We start from the raw sequence: 18314 nt of genomic DNA, 5'->3' as shown, positions 1-18314 counted from the left end.
TGAACATGAATGTACCTCTTGGGGAGAGCTGTTTAGACCTGAGGTATTATGCATCTGAGTGTTGAGCTGGAGTGTAGCACTGCAGTCATTCACTGCCATGGCATCAGCTTCGTTGCTGGTCATCTGTAAACACATATTTCACAATGACAGTATTTTAGAATGTGAAAATATAAGGAACAAATGGTCAGTTTAATGTAAATCATGGGCAAGATGCTAATAGATTGACATCTTGTTCAAATAAAATCTGAGATGAGAAGAATGTCATCGTAAAACAGACTTCAGAGAAAAAAATATCAAATTCATACTAACATATTTCTGTCTGCCCAACCAAACTCTGCCTACAGTCACACATCTTAAAGAAAACAGGCTTTGTGGGGACCTTTCACACACACTATTTCAAGGTTCCTTGTGGGGACCAGTTTTGTCCAAACTGTCACACACAGTTTCTACTCAGACACCGACTGAAGGTGTGTTGTGGGGACGTCGTGAGTGTCCACAACAGAGTAATAATTAATAAAGAAAAAAATGCCTCTGAAGTATGAAATCTGCCCTAAACATTGTACTACCACTAATCTTCTAATGCATTACTTTGAACTGGTTAGCACTTTGATTCACACTAGATTACCACCACAATACACGTCTTTCCCCATCTTAGCTTCTTAAATATAATCAAAAATACAAAAACATGACAAAGAGAGACTACATAATGAAATCTGAAGTGATGAACATGAATTGTACCTCTTGGGGAGAGCTGTTTAGACCTGAGGTATTATGCATCTGAGTGTTGAGCTGGAGTGAAGCACTGCAGTCATTCACTGCCATGGCATCAGCTTCGTTGCTGGTCATCTGTAAACACATATTTCACAATGACAGTATTTTAGAATGTGAAAATATAAGGAACAAATGGTCAGTTTAATGTAAATACTGGGTAAGATGCTAATAGATTGACATCTTGTTCAAATAAAATCTGAGATGAGAAGAATGTCATCGTAAAACAGACTTCAGAGAAAAAATATCAAATTCATAATAACATATTTCTGTCTGCCCAGCCAAACTCTGCCTACAGTCACACATCTTAAAGAAAACAGGCTTTGTGGGGACCTTTCACACACACTATTTCAAGGTTCCTTGTGGGGACCAGTTTTGTCCAAACTGTCACACACAGTTTCTACTCAGACACCGACTGAAGGTGTGTTGTGGGGACGTCGTGAGTGTCCACAACAGAGTAATAATTAATAAAGAAAAAATGCCTCTGAAGTATGAAATCTGCCCTAAACATTGTACTACCACTAATCTTCTAAATGCATTACTTTGAACTGGTTAGCACTTTGATTCACACTAGATTACCACCACAATACACGTCTTTCCCCATCTTAGCTTCTTAAATATAATCAAAAATACAAAAACATGACAAAGAGAGACTACATAATGAAATCTGAAGTGATGAACATGAATGTACCTCTTGGGGAGAGCTGTTTAGACCTGAGGTATTATGCATCTGAGTGTTGAGCTGGAGTGAAGCACTGCAGTCATTCACTGCCATGGCATCAGCTTCGTTGCTGGTCATCTGTAAACACATATTTCACAATGACAGTATTTTAGAATGTGAAAATATAAGGAACAAATGGTCAGTTTAATGTAAATCATGGGTAAGATGCTAATAGATTGACATCTTGTTCAAATAAAATCTGAGATGAGAAGTATGTCATCGTAAAACAGACTTCAGAGAAAAAAATATCAAATTAATACTAACATATTTCTGTCTGCCCAGCCAAACTCTGCCTACAGTCACACATCTTAAAGAAAACAGGCTTTGTGGGGACCTTTCACACACACTATTTCAAGGTTCCTTGTGGGGACCAGTTTTGTCCAAACTGTCACACACAGTTTCTACTCAGACACCGACTGAAGGTGTGTTGTGGGGAGAGTCGTGAGTGTCCACAACAGAGTAATAATTAATAAAGAAAAAATTGCCTCTGAAGTATGAAATCTGCCCTAAACATTGTACTACCACTAATCTTCTAATGCATTACTTTGAACTGGTTAGCACTTTGATTCACACTAGATTACCACCACAATACACGTCTTTCCCCATCTTAGCTTCTTAAATATAATTAAAAATACAAAAACATGACAAAGAGAGACTACATAATGAAATCTGAAGTGATGAACATGAATGTACCTCTTGGGGAGAGCTGTTTAGACCTGAGGTATTATGCATCTGAGTGTTGAGCTGGAGTGAAGCACTGCAGTCATTCACTGCCATGGCATCAGCTTCATTGCTGGTCATCTGTAAACACATATTTCACAATGACAAATTTCAAATATTTTTTTATTGATTTCTGTATTTCCAATAAACATTTGATTACAATTTTCCTGGGAGTTTGGTAGGACACTATGTACCTTCTGGTGAGTCTTTGCACTGAGCTTATCCATCTGAGCCTTAACATGGAGCGGTTGGATAAAGTGCTCTACATTTATATCATTGGCTGTTTCTTCAGTTACCTGTCAACATGTTTTTCACAATTAGACTTTGGATTTTTTTAGTGACTGCATTTTTATCATTAGTCACAATGACACCTGTAAAATTTAGGTAAATTCTCATAAATGAATTAAACATAGGCTTAGGTGTCAAAATAGGTTTATCCTGGTGTGTTCTCAAACAGCACTGAACTAAACAAAGCTTCAATGGCTTCTGAAAATATCAGTGTTTTTGATTTCCTGTTTCTGCAATACTATGGGTTATTCTGTTTTCTGTGTACTGTGCAACCTACTTGTGTTCTCCATGGGCAGTCTTCACCTCCATAGTCATAGGTAATTTCTTCTCCTTCTTTAATGTCATTCAAGGCGAACAAACAAAGGTGTGGGTTTCCATCCACGTCAATTCTTTTCATCCTACAGTTTGGATGTCTGTGGTCATCATTGACGAGCCGCCCAAGTGATTCATCCTCTCTGGAGGCATCAATACTTAATAAGATGAAAACATGAGGGAAGAGGAAATACAAATATCACAATATATCACCATAAAATCAGAACCACTTAGTATCGTATAGTATAGTGTAAGAAGTACAGTTCACATACAACATGACAGTCTTACCACCATGTTTTCCCTCTCCACTTGAACGCAAACATAAATGCAGCACATGATGAGTGGTAGACATTTCTTCTTCTCTTGGATTCTGCATCATCTATCATATCACCTCTGTATTCCACAACAAATTCTCCTTTGCAAATTGAACCTCTTGCAAATACACCACGTCCTGTAAAAGACAACAAAAATATTTTCAACAAAACAGGAAAACCTATTCATTTTACCATTATCAGTCTAGAATAATATGCAGCACAAAAAACACACACTTAGATAAAGATAGCAATGGATGGAAGCTGATTTGAGACAAGTCGCATTCTATTGTCTATTTTTTACCCTGACGTTTTGCATTAGATGCTCATCGGATAATGACTGCATATGCTAGGAATTGTTTACTAATAATTCACATCAGACACCACCTTACCTTTTACTGTATTGATGTACTTCACCTCTAATTTACATGTTTTGTCCGTCTTTGAAATGACATGATGAATGGCATCCTTGAGAGGGCTGATCCGTGGTGGCATTTCAAACTGCAGGGAAAATTTTAAAAACTGGTTTGCATTGGATTCAGTTACAATTTGAGGTCTTTAAAGTTACAGGATCTATAATATTTTTAAAAACTCTTATGCCCAAATACTTCAGATACATACTCATACTTTCAAGATTTCTCATTCTATCAGGCTATCACATGTGAAAACAGCAGATGTGTCAAAAAAACAAAATGTGGAATCTGATGTTGAGTGGTTGTTTACCTTGCAGGATGGAGATGCACGCTCTGAGGAAGAGACACTTACTGTCTTTTCCTGCACCCTATGACCTTTCCTGTCTGCATAATCAAGCTTCTGCTTTATCATGGCCAGCCTTAACACTCACAATTTATCCAACATATTGTTGTGCAATAAACAGGAACAGAAATAGAGACTTAAAAAAAAAACTTTTAAACAACCTAGTGAAAATTGGGGAGACGAGGTTAATCAACCCAATCTACTTGGTGAATATGGACAAATGTAAACAACAAAATTCCGAATTCGTGCTCAGATAAGTATCTGTTCTCATCCTTACCGTAAGTTGTGCTTTGAGTTGCAAATCGCTGTTATTTATGTTAAGGTTTAGGGTCCTTCCTCAATACCTCCAAAATAATAGTCTCATAAAGGAAGTTGCAGATAAAAAGTGTTTCGTACCACTATTTTAGTCTGTTAGCTGCAAGTTCGTCATTTAAAATTACTTAATTTAATTAATTAATTGTATTTCAAATTTCTCTGTGAAGCACTTTGATTAAAATCTTTTTTATATGCTACTTATTCTACAGATTCACTTAGGAAAATGTAAAATCACTACAAATACTGAACCCAAATTCATCATAACAAAATAAAAATCACAGTTACAGCTGGAATGTTTAAAGCTAAAATAATATGATCAGACTCAATGTTGCTACATAAGCCAACTGTCCAAGAGCAATCAATTAAGTTACGATTTAGCTGTATCCTCAGTTTGCATAAACTCATTCACACTGAAACGCAGGCAACTAGTTGTCACATTCAGAATCAGATAAAGTAAAACACTTGAAGCCTACACTCAGTCTGTCAGAGTTAGCAGGATAGCCAATTAGCTAGCTTAACTAGCTATCCTGCTAACTACTAAAACGAATTAATTTAAGGGCTGAACGGTGGTTAAACTGGCTTGTCATATAAATGTGCTTACCTTGTGTTTAACTTTTTTTCCTCTTCAAAAATTCTTATGGCATTAGTTGGCATCTTCTGCAAATAATCCTCCCTGTGGATTGTAACCTGTAACACTAAAAATGTCTTTGCTGTTAAAATCCTTCCTAATGAGGACCAGGAAGTGGGTGGTACTCAACCATATTTGGAATAAGTGTGTGTGTGGAGCAGCTAGTGCATTACCAGCCCCAAACAAAAAGGGGGCGCAACTGAGCACTCCACACACACACACACTGACCAAAAAACGTGTGTATTGGGCCAATGCTAAAAATCACATAGGCACCTTCAGAATAGCTCCTGCACTCATTTAATAGGGTTTCCCGTATGGGGACCTGATTTTTTGTCCCCACACCGTCAGAGGTCCCCATGAGGTGACTGTGTAAACAGATTTTTGTCCCCATAACGTGATGATTACCAGAACACACACACACACACACACACACACACACACACACACACACACACATTTAATTGCATTTGGTGGGACAAAAATAAAGAATGCTTGTAGCTATGTGTGAGGGTGATTTCCATCCAGAGAAGCCTGGGGCTGGAAATACCAACAGTGGCAGGGGAAGCTGCTGTGACTGCACCACTGTAACCCCACATGCTCTGTCCTCAGCCAGCATCAACTCTGAGTCAAGTGGTGCCTTATATGTTAATACAGGATGTAACATTGGACTCTAGGAAATTGTGAAATTTGCAGACATTTTACTGGGCAAATGGTTAAGTAAATGAATCAGCAGTGAAATGTTGCAACCCTCCCATTTGATTTTGTAGTCAGTGATAGGTATTTATCCTCCTTGCACATGTGTATTCTAAAAGTGTTTACCAAGTGACAGCTTGTGGAACAGGTTAATCTTTGAGGCTGCTATACTTCCATCCATGCAACAGTGGAGTCAACATTCAACTACTTACAGCCTGTCACAGATTTCATCACTTTATTTTGGATCACACTACTCATGTACAGTTCAGTTCACCCTAATAAGCCTAACACTCCACACCATGCAATGATCACAAGAATAGCATGCATGTTGATATATTTATTAAAGTGAATTAGTAATGAATGCATAAGTCAATAATAGCTTCATTTTCTGCATGACTCATGATGAAGATGCAAAAATAGCATATTGTCAATATTTAAGAGACTCCTCAAAATTCAGTGGAGCTCATGTGTTATTAAGGAGAACCAAGTTCCCCATGGCTTCCCTGTAGTTTGCACCCTGTAAGCTAGTGCTGGGAGGTTTCAGTGTTAAATTACCTCAGTGTGTACCAGGTGCAGACCTGTAAATGTTTGGAGTATTTGCTGTATTTGGAGTATTTTTTCTGTGTTGCTCATCTTTAAGGCCACAAGAGTGCACGTCACACTAACATGGTATGTCAGTATCGAGTTGAAGTAAAACAACTTTGATATCCTCCCACAATATGAAACTGCGTGCAAATGGCTCACATATAGTGTATATAGTTTCATTAAACAAGGCTCAGTAATTTCCTAAAACAGCTGCTCATTGTAGTTTTTGTCAAACACTACACAGACAGGAGGAAATAGTGCATGTGTTAGGGACTATTTTCAGCAGCAAATGAATCCACATTTGACTCGTACTCTGTTGAGTATTTGGGAAAGCAGGATGGATGTGTGGGATTTAAACTACAGATTTAATAGTTTTTGAACAACTCTATGGCACAGAGGAATAAGATACATACATCCATACAAAATACTCACTTTTGATGGAGCTATGCAATCAGTTTGTGCTAGGACACATTCCATTATCTCATCTGATTCTGGCTAAGATGGTTAACAAGAGGATTTATCAACATGTCACAGTGTTCCTTTAAAAAAAAGTCATTTTGTGACTGTTACTCAAACTAATTAACTATCAATATATAGATTTTCTCTGTGTCACTCTCTGTGTTTCCACAGGTTTGATCTACATCCTTTATCTCTTTTGTCTCTTTGTCTTCCAGGACACACAGGTCGCTTTATCAGAGCCGTTTTCTGCACCAGTCTTCTATTTCTACTGGCTCACATCTGCTTCCAGGCAGTACTATATACGTATCCTCCTCTTGACTCCGCCATCGGTGGTAACTGTTCACAATGGGACACCATAACCAGACATATAGGAATATCCAGGTATGTAATTATTGTTTGATGTCTGTGTAGCACTTATGTGTTATGTTGTGTAGCCACAGTCACTGATGGTTGGAGTAGCGACTGGGGGAAACAGTGCTGGTATACTGTATTTCAAGTAATATGAGTAGATCAATATTTTTGCCACAAGGCACATGTATACACAGAATAAACTGAAGAAATAAAACAGAAGACATACAAATATAATACAAAATATGAATATGATTTCAAAACAGTCAACAATTTTATCACGCACTTGGAAAAAAAGGAATTAGAGCTTTACTGTGTGGAGAATCTGTGTAGAATATTTGAGGTAACAACAGAATACCTGTTTTTAAGCTGCATTCTCTCCAGGAGAAATGTTTAACCTTACTTGAACTTTCAACATATGGATGTGTGTATCTTGTAGGCTTCCCTTGGATGATCCTTGGAGTGTCTTACGCCTCCTGTGTCCTGACCTGGGTGTGTGTACAGTTGCCTTGATAACAGTCATCCTCTGCAGCAGATTGGTCAGGAACAGAGAAATGGTGGCTGCTGCCAATATTACATCGGTGAGTCACTGCATCTGTGCTGGTGAGAATGAGGAATTTGAAGGGGTCGTTATTTTGTCTAGATGATCAGGTTTATGGTCAGTGAGCCCTTACTCACTCAAATCAGGTTTTATACGCAGGTTTGCATTTACAGTGTGGGTTTTGTTGCCATAGAAAAAAACAAGTCCACGGCAGGCCTAAATGATGTCCACTTAACACTTTATTTATTTTGTTGCCTCCAATGAGTACAATGAGTTCCAAGGCAATTCCCTCATCTTTTATTTCTGTATGTCAGATTGATTGCTGCCAAAGCTGGAAGGCTGAAGTCTGGAAGATTTTGATACAAGATTAAGCAGTGGCCACTGTGTTATGATATTTTGGTCATTCCTCACATCATGTCCATCATGAAGTGCTATATTTATAAATGGTAGCAGAGTCAACAGCAGGCAGATGGCACAAGTGCACAACTGTTACGCCAGAGACAGGTATTTCACAATCATTTATTAAAATTCCCTGGAATCATATTGTGATGATATGATCATATTGTGCTATTAATTTAGAAAACTCTGCAGTACACAAACCGGAGCAGCCAGTAAGGTCCACCACTGTGTGTGTGTGTGCCCTGTGTCGTGTATGTTGCTTCATGTGCTTGCCTCTATGTAGGCTGTGAGTTACTACATACATATGTGGCTGATGCTGCGTGTGACCTCGGCGCAGCAGAGCCAGGGGCTAGCAAAGATAACAGCAGTTTGAACCCATTTACAGAGATGAAAGTAGATTGCTTAGGGAACAAGTGTGTGTTGCAAACAGGCCTAGACAGCCATACACACTGCACCTCTCTCTCTCTCTCTCTCTTTTTACCTTCTTTCCTGTCTCCAGGGCAACCATCCAAACAAACAATACAAACATGTAAGCTAAGAAAGGAGGATACAGTGGAATCTGAGCAAAAGCCATTTTCCAGTACAAGTTCTGGGAGTTTTTCATGTTGATATGATAAATAGTCAAATGTGAGAAATGCATTTTCCTGTTAGCTGCAGGGAAAAAACTGTTTCTCTAATAATGGCAATGTCAGTCTATTTGTTGCTTAGTATGTCCAACACTTCCATTGCAAGATATCTCAAGGCTAGATTTCTATGGTATTATTTGTGGATATTAGTTTTCCCGGGAGGATCAGTCCTTGTTATTTCTGTGACCCCCTGATGTTTCATCACTGTTGTCAGGTCAATTTTTCCCTTGACTGTGGTGCATGACAAAGTATTGCAGAACAATTGATTGGATTTGCATGAAATGTGTGGTGGATATTCATGATCAGCTGAGGATGAATCTTCATGTGAGGTGACCCCCACAATCTTTCCTCTAGCGCCTCCATGCTTGTGACTCTGCATTACAAAAGAATAAAGATACAGCAAATATGAACTTCAAATGTGAATCACTGTACCTCCAGCTGGACAAAGTTTCCACATGGGGAAATACTACACAGTTCCAATGAAATGTTCTGACTGCAGTCATGCTCCCCAGAGAATGAACCTTTTTTAGTCACTTTATAAGCCATGAAGTGCCACCTTCAAGGGGAATCTTAAGACCATGTGGTGTCTCGTAATCCAATAGTCAGATTGCTATAAAATTTGACACGTTTTTAGCCATAATTTAAGAATTCACACAGTAATTAACTGCAACTGGACTGGCTGGCAGAAGCATACAGCCTTGAGACAATGATTCTAGTTTGGATAACAGTAGTGCAGATAGACAGGAAAGGCAGGGGGGAAAGGGAGGGAACGACCTGTAGCCCAGGGCCCAGGTCGGATTCAAATCCAGGTTGCAGCGGTAAATACTCAGCCTTAATAGTATGCGCCTAACCAGGTGAGCCACTGGCTTGCTCCAGTTGATGCTGCTTTAAAGTTACTGACTAACCAGCATGTTAGCATAATAATAAACTGCAGCACATTGCCAAGGTTCATCACCTCTACTAGTATCACAGAACCTGAAAATGAAGCTATATGAATTGGTTTGTGGCCACAAGGGGGCAGAAGTCCAAACTGACACAAAGCCCTGACACGCTGACATCTATAAACATAATAACATTATCATTCAATCATCATCTGATGAATCCAAGTCCAATATTCTCCTTTTATCCCCTATTTGGTCTCCACTAACTCCACAAACAGAAAAAAATATTGATGTTGAGCTGATGAAAGTTCACCAAATATTTAAGCCTGAAAATAGCTGCTTACCAACATTTCTGTAGTGAACAATTTTTCTGAAGATCATTTTATGTAACAGGGATGATAAGGTCTTGGGTGGACTGGCATTGTCTCTTGAATGATTTATCTGAATTTCCATCCAGTTATTCATTAGCTATACCACTTACCCTTTTGAGGGTCATAGGGAGTCTGGAGCTAATCCCAGCTGACACAGGGTGAGAGGAGGGGTACACTCTGGACAGATTGCCAGTCTATCATAGGGCTGACTGAATGATGGAGGGTGAGTTAGTGTGATATTCCTGTCTCTGTAATTAGAAACATCAGATCTTTGCCACCTGTTACTGCATGTCATGAGTGTTTTGATGAGTCAGGGCATCAGCAGGGAGCTGTCAACTGGAGATCAGGAGCAGACTCGACACTGGTCGACTCAGGAACAAACTCAGGAACAGGCTTATTATCACCTGGCTCTTGAACAGACAAGACATCAGCTGGCACATCAACACAGGAACAGAATCAGGAACAGGCTTGGCATTGGCTGGGAAAGCTGACTCAGCACCATACTCAGGAATGGGCAAGATGTTGGCAGGATGTAGGAACAGGCTAGACATCAGCAGGGGCAGCAGACTTGGGGTCTGGCCAGGTGTTGATTGTGGTGCTGGGTGGTGGAGGCTGTGGGTTGTAGGGCAGCACTCTGGGACGCTGGGTGAAGCTTGGGGTTGCTGAGCAGCTGAGTCTCTGTGGCACTGGACAGCTTATGGGACTGATGTCTCCAACCCTCAAGGCCCTCCAAGCAAAAGCTAGATCAAAAATTTCACTCTTGATGGATGAGTCTGTTGGGTCCATGGAAGGAAGGATGGACCCAAACACAGATTCTGTGGCAGGCTGATGCAGTGAAGTAGCTTTTAGTTGAAATAGAGCTTACAGGCAGATGAGAAGTTAAGGCAGACAGGTACAAAGGAAAGTGTGGGAACATTGGCAGATGATCTGACGCTGACTGGGGACAAAGGGCTGTTATACTTTTGGCTGGAATAATGATAAAGTGGGAACAGTTGTGTGTGTGGGAAGCTTAGATGACTGAGAAAATGGAAACAGGTGAACACATGGATATAGAGACAGGGACATTTGACAGGTGACTATAATGAAAGAAACAAGGTAGGAGGGGATGGCAGGTCCAGACAAGAGAACAAGAGAGCACAAGAACGAGAGGCAGGAATGAATCATGATAGTAATCTTCTAAACATGCAGTAATGAAAAATGGCACTCTCAGTGTCTGCCCTGTCCTGTAAATGCCATTAACATATAATGCACAATAAACATTTACATATGCAATAAAGAACAATCCTGAAGAGATCCATGCATCCATCCATTTTCTATACTGCTTATCCTCACAGGTCACGGTGGGGCTGGATTACTACTTCTGTCATAAATTTTTAGATTTTTTTCAGGCATCCAGTCTTTTTGGGAAGAAGTGGAATTTCAGTTTCGAGGAATGTGAGCAAATATACTGCTGTAACAATCCTGTGTGTGTCGCTAAAAGTTTATAGAAAAGTTATATGTTTAAAGAGCTTCATGGGTGCAATCAAAATACGTTTATTTTTATTTTACTTTACTTTTTTATGTGTGACTGTTAAGAAATGACTGAATTGTTTTTGATCACATTCATGATTATCCTGTATAAATGATCCATTCATCACTTGCTCTCAACATCCCCACCTGGTCATTGCAGTCCTGTAGTCCAGATCACTGTCCACTGGCTTAGAGGCCTTGATCAAAGTAAATTAGCAAAAGATTTTAGTTCAGCTTTTGATTTAATTCAATTAATGTGCCATATTGGTTTCTCTTGGACCAAAAGTTATTTATCTGACAGTATTCAAGAGTTTATTACAATGGCTGCTCTTCCGATTTTGCAGCTGCATCAGGCCTCTTTACTTACTTTTTTCCCTTCTTTTTTAACAAATAGCCTTCTGTATACCCAGCATCAAGGATGCATGATGATTGTACATTTCTAAAAAAAAAAAAATGTCTCTTTGCACTATGAAAGCTGCAAATTAATCTGTGTGCAACAGTTCCTTTAGTCCTGTACTTGAGAAGCACCTGATTCAGATTCATTTTTATATATTTATATTTCTATATGAATTTGGTGATAGAAATAGGTTTGGAGTGGACAAGGTCTTTCCATTATCATCGAGTATGACATCATGACTACATCAGTAGTAACTGTTGATGTGATGAAGTTTAAGAGATGACTACAGTTATTTGTCTCTTCTCCAGCTGCAGCCACATGTATCACAAAAAAATCTGATTTTCATTCATTGACTGACTCAGAACTTCCAGATAGGAGCTACCGTTAGCTCTAAGGTGCTTTAGCTGTAGAAAACCTACACAATTGTAATCCAATGGTTAACTATAATGCAAATTAGTAACTATAACTTTCATTTTTTTCCCCCTTCTCACCTTAGTTAGAAGATGATCCATCAGATAAAACCACAGATGAGGATGATGATGATGATGATGATGATGAGGAGGAGGAGGAGGAGGAGGAGGCATCAGGAGATGAAGATGAAGATGACAGGTCATTACCTGGTGACCCTGATGAGGAGGTTTCCACAGCAACCAAAGCCAAGCAGTTGGCTGAGCATCTGAAGGCCAAGGCTCGGAAAGTTCTGCGGGACCTGGGAAGAGTTTTAGCCATCAGCCTGCTGGCTTTGGCTGGTAGGATCTATGTAACAACAATACCTTATCAGGTTTCCACAGCATTTCATAACTCATGAAGAAGAAGCTAACAGATGTGTGAGCACAGTCCAGACAGTGGTATTTGGTTCACACTGATCTAAACTTTAAATGTGTGTTGTCAGGCTGTTTTTTCTTTTTCTGATTCATATCCAAGGACATTGCTCACTGACAACCATTCTGAAGTGTTGAATACATGTAGATAAACACCCATCAGTCTGTGGCCAGTCTGTAAGGGGAGCCTCTGTTGTCTATACTCTCATACTGAAGGCGATGTGTATGATTTCCATCATCATCACAGCCTGGTGCAGCTGTAGCTCTCACAGTCATTTCAAATACTTTTTGCTGATGCTGTGGCATGTGTGGAGTTGAGGCATTTAGAACTGCACCATCATGTCCACTAAAGCTGCACTACAGAATCATGAAAAAACTGCATGAATGGTGTAAGATTATATGGTTATATGACAAATTAAGTGTATTTTTTTCTTCTCTGTTCTCACTGTCAAAAAACTACAAAGCCTGTCTGATGTAGTGCAGTAAATTTACTAGAACACAAATGACTAACTTGTGCTCTCAAATTAATAATATGATAAATTAAATGTTGACATTTAAACATTTAATGAATTAAAATAACACATCGCTATTTAAAGAGAAAACCCTTGTGGATTTGTATCCACAATGAATCTAAACTAAAAATCCACAGTCAGATGTTCTCATGATTCAGATGTCAGATGATTTCAAATCATAAAAAAGACAAAACATTAAAATCGCTTGTACCTGCACCATAATGGCTTACATAGTATATTCATTATGTTGTATACATTTTCACAGCATTAATTCCAGTCATGTCATACTCACTGCTCTGCTGTTCCCACTTCAGTTCTCACACACTGGTTGAGTCCCATCAAGCCCACTTTCCCATGCTTTCCTGGGGTTGAACTACTTTCAGTGAAATTCAGCACTTCCTGCAAGAAATAGAATATGAATAAGACTGCTTTGGAGGTGTTAGAGGATTTGTATCCCCCCTTCCTCCTCTCTTTGTTCTAAGCTAGGCTAAATGAACTACAAAACACAGAATGACTGTATTGGATGCACAAAGATGAAGTTGACAGACAAAAGACATTTTTCTCAAAATGTTGGAGCATTGCTGTGTTATTGTGTCTCTCTGTGTACAGTATATTGAATGTGTGTCTCTCCTCTTTCCTCCCAGGCATCACACTGCCCTCAGCCTTCTCAGCTATCTACTTCCTGCTTTTTATTGGTGTGTGCACTTGGTGGGCGTACCACCTTCCCATCAGTCACCTGGGCTTCAATGCGCTGTGTGTGATGGTGGGCTTCTTCACTGCTGGTCACATGGTTTGTCTGTATTTGTACCAGAGTCTGCTTGCCCAGGCCCTGTTCCCCCCACACAGTCTGTGGGCCAGGTAAGACTGTAGCACACTGTGCATGAAACCATGAAATCTTTTTGTTCAAATGATTTCATTAATATTTCAGTTTTTGCCATTTGTCTCTGTCAGTATCACTTAACTAGCTGTTTGTCAGTCAGCCAGGTTTGACCTTTACGTACCCAGGATAACTGTCAGCACACTGCCTGTTTCTGTCTTTATCCTGAGAGCTTGCTGTCATATATATTATATATTCAGTAATTGTTGGGATCCATTAAGGTTGTCTCTAATCCTGCAACCCCTCTAACTCCCAGGACACCTGCATTCCATCGTAAGAAGACAGGTAATATACCCTAGAAAAGGCTAAATTTATGGTTTGTACGTGTTTGTACAAACCCAGTGCAGCCTGGCACAACATTATTAGTGAGAGGAATATAGAATTACCCGGTGGAGTTAGGGTGGGTATAATGACCAATCACACGAGCTCCTGTCATCCCCTTTAAAAGTAGCAACAGGTGAAATGTGGATGAGAGATACTGAGGTCAAATGTTTATCTCTGTGAAGCACCTGAAGTTCCATATATATATATATATATATATATATATATATATATATATATATATATATATATATATATTGATTGCATTGATGTTGATGGGGAGGACCCAAGGTGAAAGCAATCACTTCATTAGAAAAAAGGAGGCTGTCAGAGAAAAAATCTATCATGAAGAAAGCAGCTGAGACAAAGTTCTTGTGAACGCAGCTTGGTGGCAGTGTTTCAGAATGGTTTAACGTGGCAATGTGGCTAGCCAGCTAATATTATATTATATTATAATAGTTAGTTTGCTAATAATGAAACAGGATTGTCTTTATTTTGAGAAAAAGTCACTAAGAGTGACTTAGCTGCAGGTCCTACATCAGCACAGTGAGCTCATGAAGTGGCTACATAAACATATTTCATTTTCAGCAGTTTACACTGAAAGGAGATTTGAAACAGTAACAACAAGCAGTCTTTTCTATTGTTCATGATTAGGTATTTTACAACATTATACAATTTTGATATGCTTGTAGCAGAGGTTTCTCAATTGGTAATTTTTGAAACATAATGAGTTTGGTGTAATGTTTGATGATCAGTTTTACTGAAGGAAAGTATCAGAAAGCTTAAATAAAACAAACAAACAAAAGTTATTATTTAAAATGGCTGTGAAACCAGTCAGTGATGGCAGAGTCTAATCCTGAGTTTTCAGGTTTAATACTTGGTCTGTCTGCTCTGTATATCTAAAGATCGTTGCTTCTGAAATTTTACTATGTTACTTCTAGATTGCCATTGTCTGGCTTGCACTTTTTGGAAACTAATTTATACTATGTAATATTGCAAATAAAACATGATGCCAGTGAGGTCTTATTTGGTTTTTTTAAAATCATGAATTACAGTAATCGTTTCTCAGTACAGGGACCAGAGTTATCAAGGTTTCCACCTAATAATCACCTGAAAAAACTGTGACAGAAATATGATTTCAAAGGGGAAGGGGGTCCACTGAGACTGCATGTTTATAGTCTATATACCACTGCATGCCAACATGTATTCCCCAGTCCTCCTCTCTGGAGGAACATCATCACCTCCATATCTCTGAAATCACTCCGTACTTGCTTCACCATGTGTTCTTCTCTGTCACCTAGAAATTGCTCTTCTCTTCACCATATTGCTTTCGGTCTTCATTGCGTATAGTGGAGGATATTCCTCAGGCACAGGGGTCAAAGCTCATGTTCCTCCCTCTCAGGAAACCTTCAGTATCTATTAATAGTGCGCTTGCAATGTGTGGAATCTCTGTAGAACTGGACTGAAAAAAACAGTCGAGGGAGCATGAGAGATTGTGTGAGTTTAGAGACACAGAGAGGAAATCAGGAAGTGATTGTGTGAATTAGAACAGAGGAATGTGAGGCGAGTGTGATTTCTGGACTGGAATGTGTGGAATGACTGGCTAGCAGCAAACAGAAAGATGATCAAGTAGTGCAGCATTCCACTGTGACATATGATCTCTCTCCATCTCATCTATCATCACCAGAGTTTTTGCCATGTGTCAGTATCACTTAACCAGCTGTTCATCAATCAGCCGGGTTTGACCTTTTCATACCCAAGATGCCCAACTGTCAGCACACAGTTTACGTGGATCTGCTTGTTATACTGTGAACTTGCCACCATATTTACTGTATATACAGTATATGCATGAGTACGCACATGGCTCAATACATGAGCGGGGCCCAGAAAGGAATTGGAAAATAATACCTGGGGGGCCAAGCACCAGTTACTGGTTGATAGAGCTGTCACTCGAGACTGCGTGATCAGGTAGACCAACCTGTGCACCGCCTGGATTGACTACAAGAGAGCTTACGACTCAGTGTCGCACACAGTGATACTGGAGAGCTTGGAAATGTACAGCATCAATAGGACACTAAGAAACTCCATCAAGAACCCAATGGGGCTGTGGAAAACAACTCTAGAAGCCAACTCTAAGCCAATTGTACAAGTTACCATCGAATGTGGCATATAGGGTGATCTGAACTGGGAGGACTGAACTACCAGAAAGTAACATTGCAGATCTTCAGGATAGCTACAAATACCTCAGGATCTCACAGGCAAATGGAAACCATGAAGGGGCTGCAAGGAAGTCAGCCACAGTCACAGAAGAACAAGGTCCAGGCCATAGCACATACACCCTGCCAGTCATCAGGTACCACTCTGCTATAATAAGCTGGCCAAAGGAGGAGACAGAGCCCACTGACATCAAGACAAGGCAGATCCTCACAATGCTTGCAGAGACTGAGACTGTACAATAAGCGGAATGTGGGAAGCCTTTTCCAGTCCCTGGTAGGAGTTCTAGATATCAGTCACTTCTTCCATCTGCCGGTGATACATTCCATGCATGGGCTTGTCCCTCCTGATGGTTCATCCTCCTCCTCCTCATATCATCGGGTTTCTGTATACTATGCTGTACACTAAGTGGAATGAGGGAAGCCGAGGACCAGTGAGTGTCAAAACCACTGTTCAGGATGAAATAATGAAGAGATGAAGTGGCCCCCAAAGATGATCTGCACCTCAGGGAAGCAGAAACCTAATGATGACTTAGATGAGAATGCTCTTGAAACTCACCTCAGTAATAAACAATCCCACCCACCCACTTCATGCCCTGGAGGTGAAGAGCACTTTCAGTCACAGGCTGATGCCACCAAGGTGCAGGGCTGAATGCTGCAGAAAGTCTTTCCTCTCAGCGGCCATAAGACTGTTTAATCAGCAAAAATAATAACAAATAATGCATGCTATGCATGCATATACTTCTTATGCATACATGTACAGTACAGTTGATTTTTCAAGACACCTTTATATTTATCTATTTATTATTTGATTATTTTTTATCTATCTATCTATCTATCTATCTATCTATCTATCTATCTATCTATCTATCTATCTATCTATCTCTCTCTCTCTCTCTCTCTCTATCTCTCTATCTATCTATCTATCTATCTATCTATCTATCTCTCTCTCTCTCTCTCTCTCTCTCTATCTATCTATCTATCTATCTATCTCTCTACCTATCTATCTATCTGTCTACAAGTGGATATTGTGCTGCAAGATCAGGGAATTTAGTGGAAAATGAGTCTGATTACATTTTTTTCTACAAAATGTATTTGCTGCTTCAGTTTATTCAGAAACTATTTTTAGAGATACTATGTTGCATTATTATTGTTGTTTGTATTTGATTAATCAAGGTGCAATGTTTTCATTGATTTGTAACATTACACTATTTAATGCATACTTGATCATATCATCTACTGTGGTCCTCCAACAGAGGTAATGTCCTTCATTACCTCAGTTGACCTGTTCATGCCCTGTATTTGAGCTTCTTAGTATTTTATGAGTATCAGCTCTCTATTCCAATCCATTTATAGATGTCATGTCCTGTCATGTTACAGTGTTGACTACAAGCCTTTTCAAACCTTGGCTTGAATTCTGAGGTTTCTTATTAGTGAATTAATTAATTATGAAACGAGTGAAGATAATTGTGAATTGAACTATACATTTTGTGGTTTTGAGGTGCAAAGAGGTCACATTTGAAGCAGTACAGCTGTCATTAGTTGGTTTTCCCTCCAATTCATAAGTGATAAAAGATGAAATAGGAGGTGAAAGGCCACAGCATTCTGAACCATGTGAAGTACTAGCATGTGGCAGGTCTGAAAACAAAGCGTTCTAATAATCAAGTTTCTGTGAGACAAAAGTGTGAATTAGGATTGCTGCTCCTGCCATGGAAAGAGAGACAGAATCTTAACTGTATTGTGTAGGTGAAAAAGGGGGATCTTGGGGATGTGCCAATTGAAGGAGAGAGCAGGATCAAATGTGACACTCAGATTCTCGGCTGTCACACAGCTGTCAAAGATTATTGTTACTCGATCAAACAGGTTTCTATATCGGGCCAGGCTAGTGACCAGCATTTCAATCTGAATTTTATCTGAATTTAGGAGCAGGAAGTTTTGAGAC

The 18314-nt window shown here is 39.5% G+C and overlaps 1 protein-coding gene across 1 annotated transcript in view; it reads left to right on the top strand.

The window, feature by feature from the left end:
• The window catches only part of LOC127139345 (piezo-type mechanosensitive ion channel component 1), a gene marked incomplete at its 3' end in the record, with an annotated part of 46980 nt that overhangs the window by 15936 nt on the left and 12730 nt on the right, over positions 1–18314 (top strand). Inside the window, exons 2-5 of the mRNA XM_051067311.1 lie at positions 6772–6937; positions 7344–7485; positions 12125–12377; positions 13606–13819. Coding sequence (XP_050923268.1) covers positions 7459–7485; positions 12125–12377; positions 13606–13819 — 494 coding nt within the window. The remainder of the gene's footprint in view (positions 1–6771; positions 6938–7343; positions 7486–12124; positions 12378–13605; positions 13820–18314) is intronic.

This window comes from Lates calcarifer, unplaced genomic scaffold (assembly GCF_001640805.2).
Source record: "Lates calcarifer isolate ASB-BC8 unplaced genomic scaffold, TLL_Latcal_v3 _unitig_1394_quiver_879, whole genome shotgun sequence".
Lineage (NCBI taxonomy): Eukaryota > Metazoa > Chordata > Actinopteri > Centropomidae > Lates > Lates calcarifer.
This window is presented reverse-complemented; position numbering and strand designations above follow the sequence as displayed.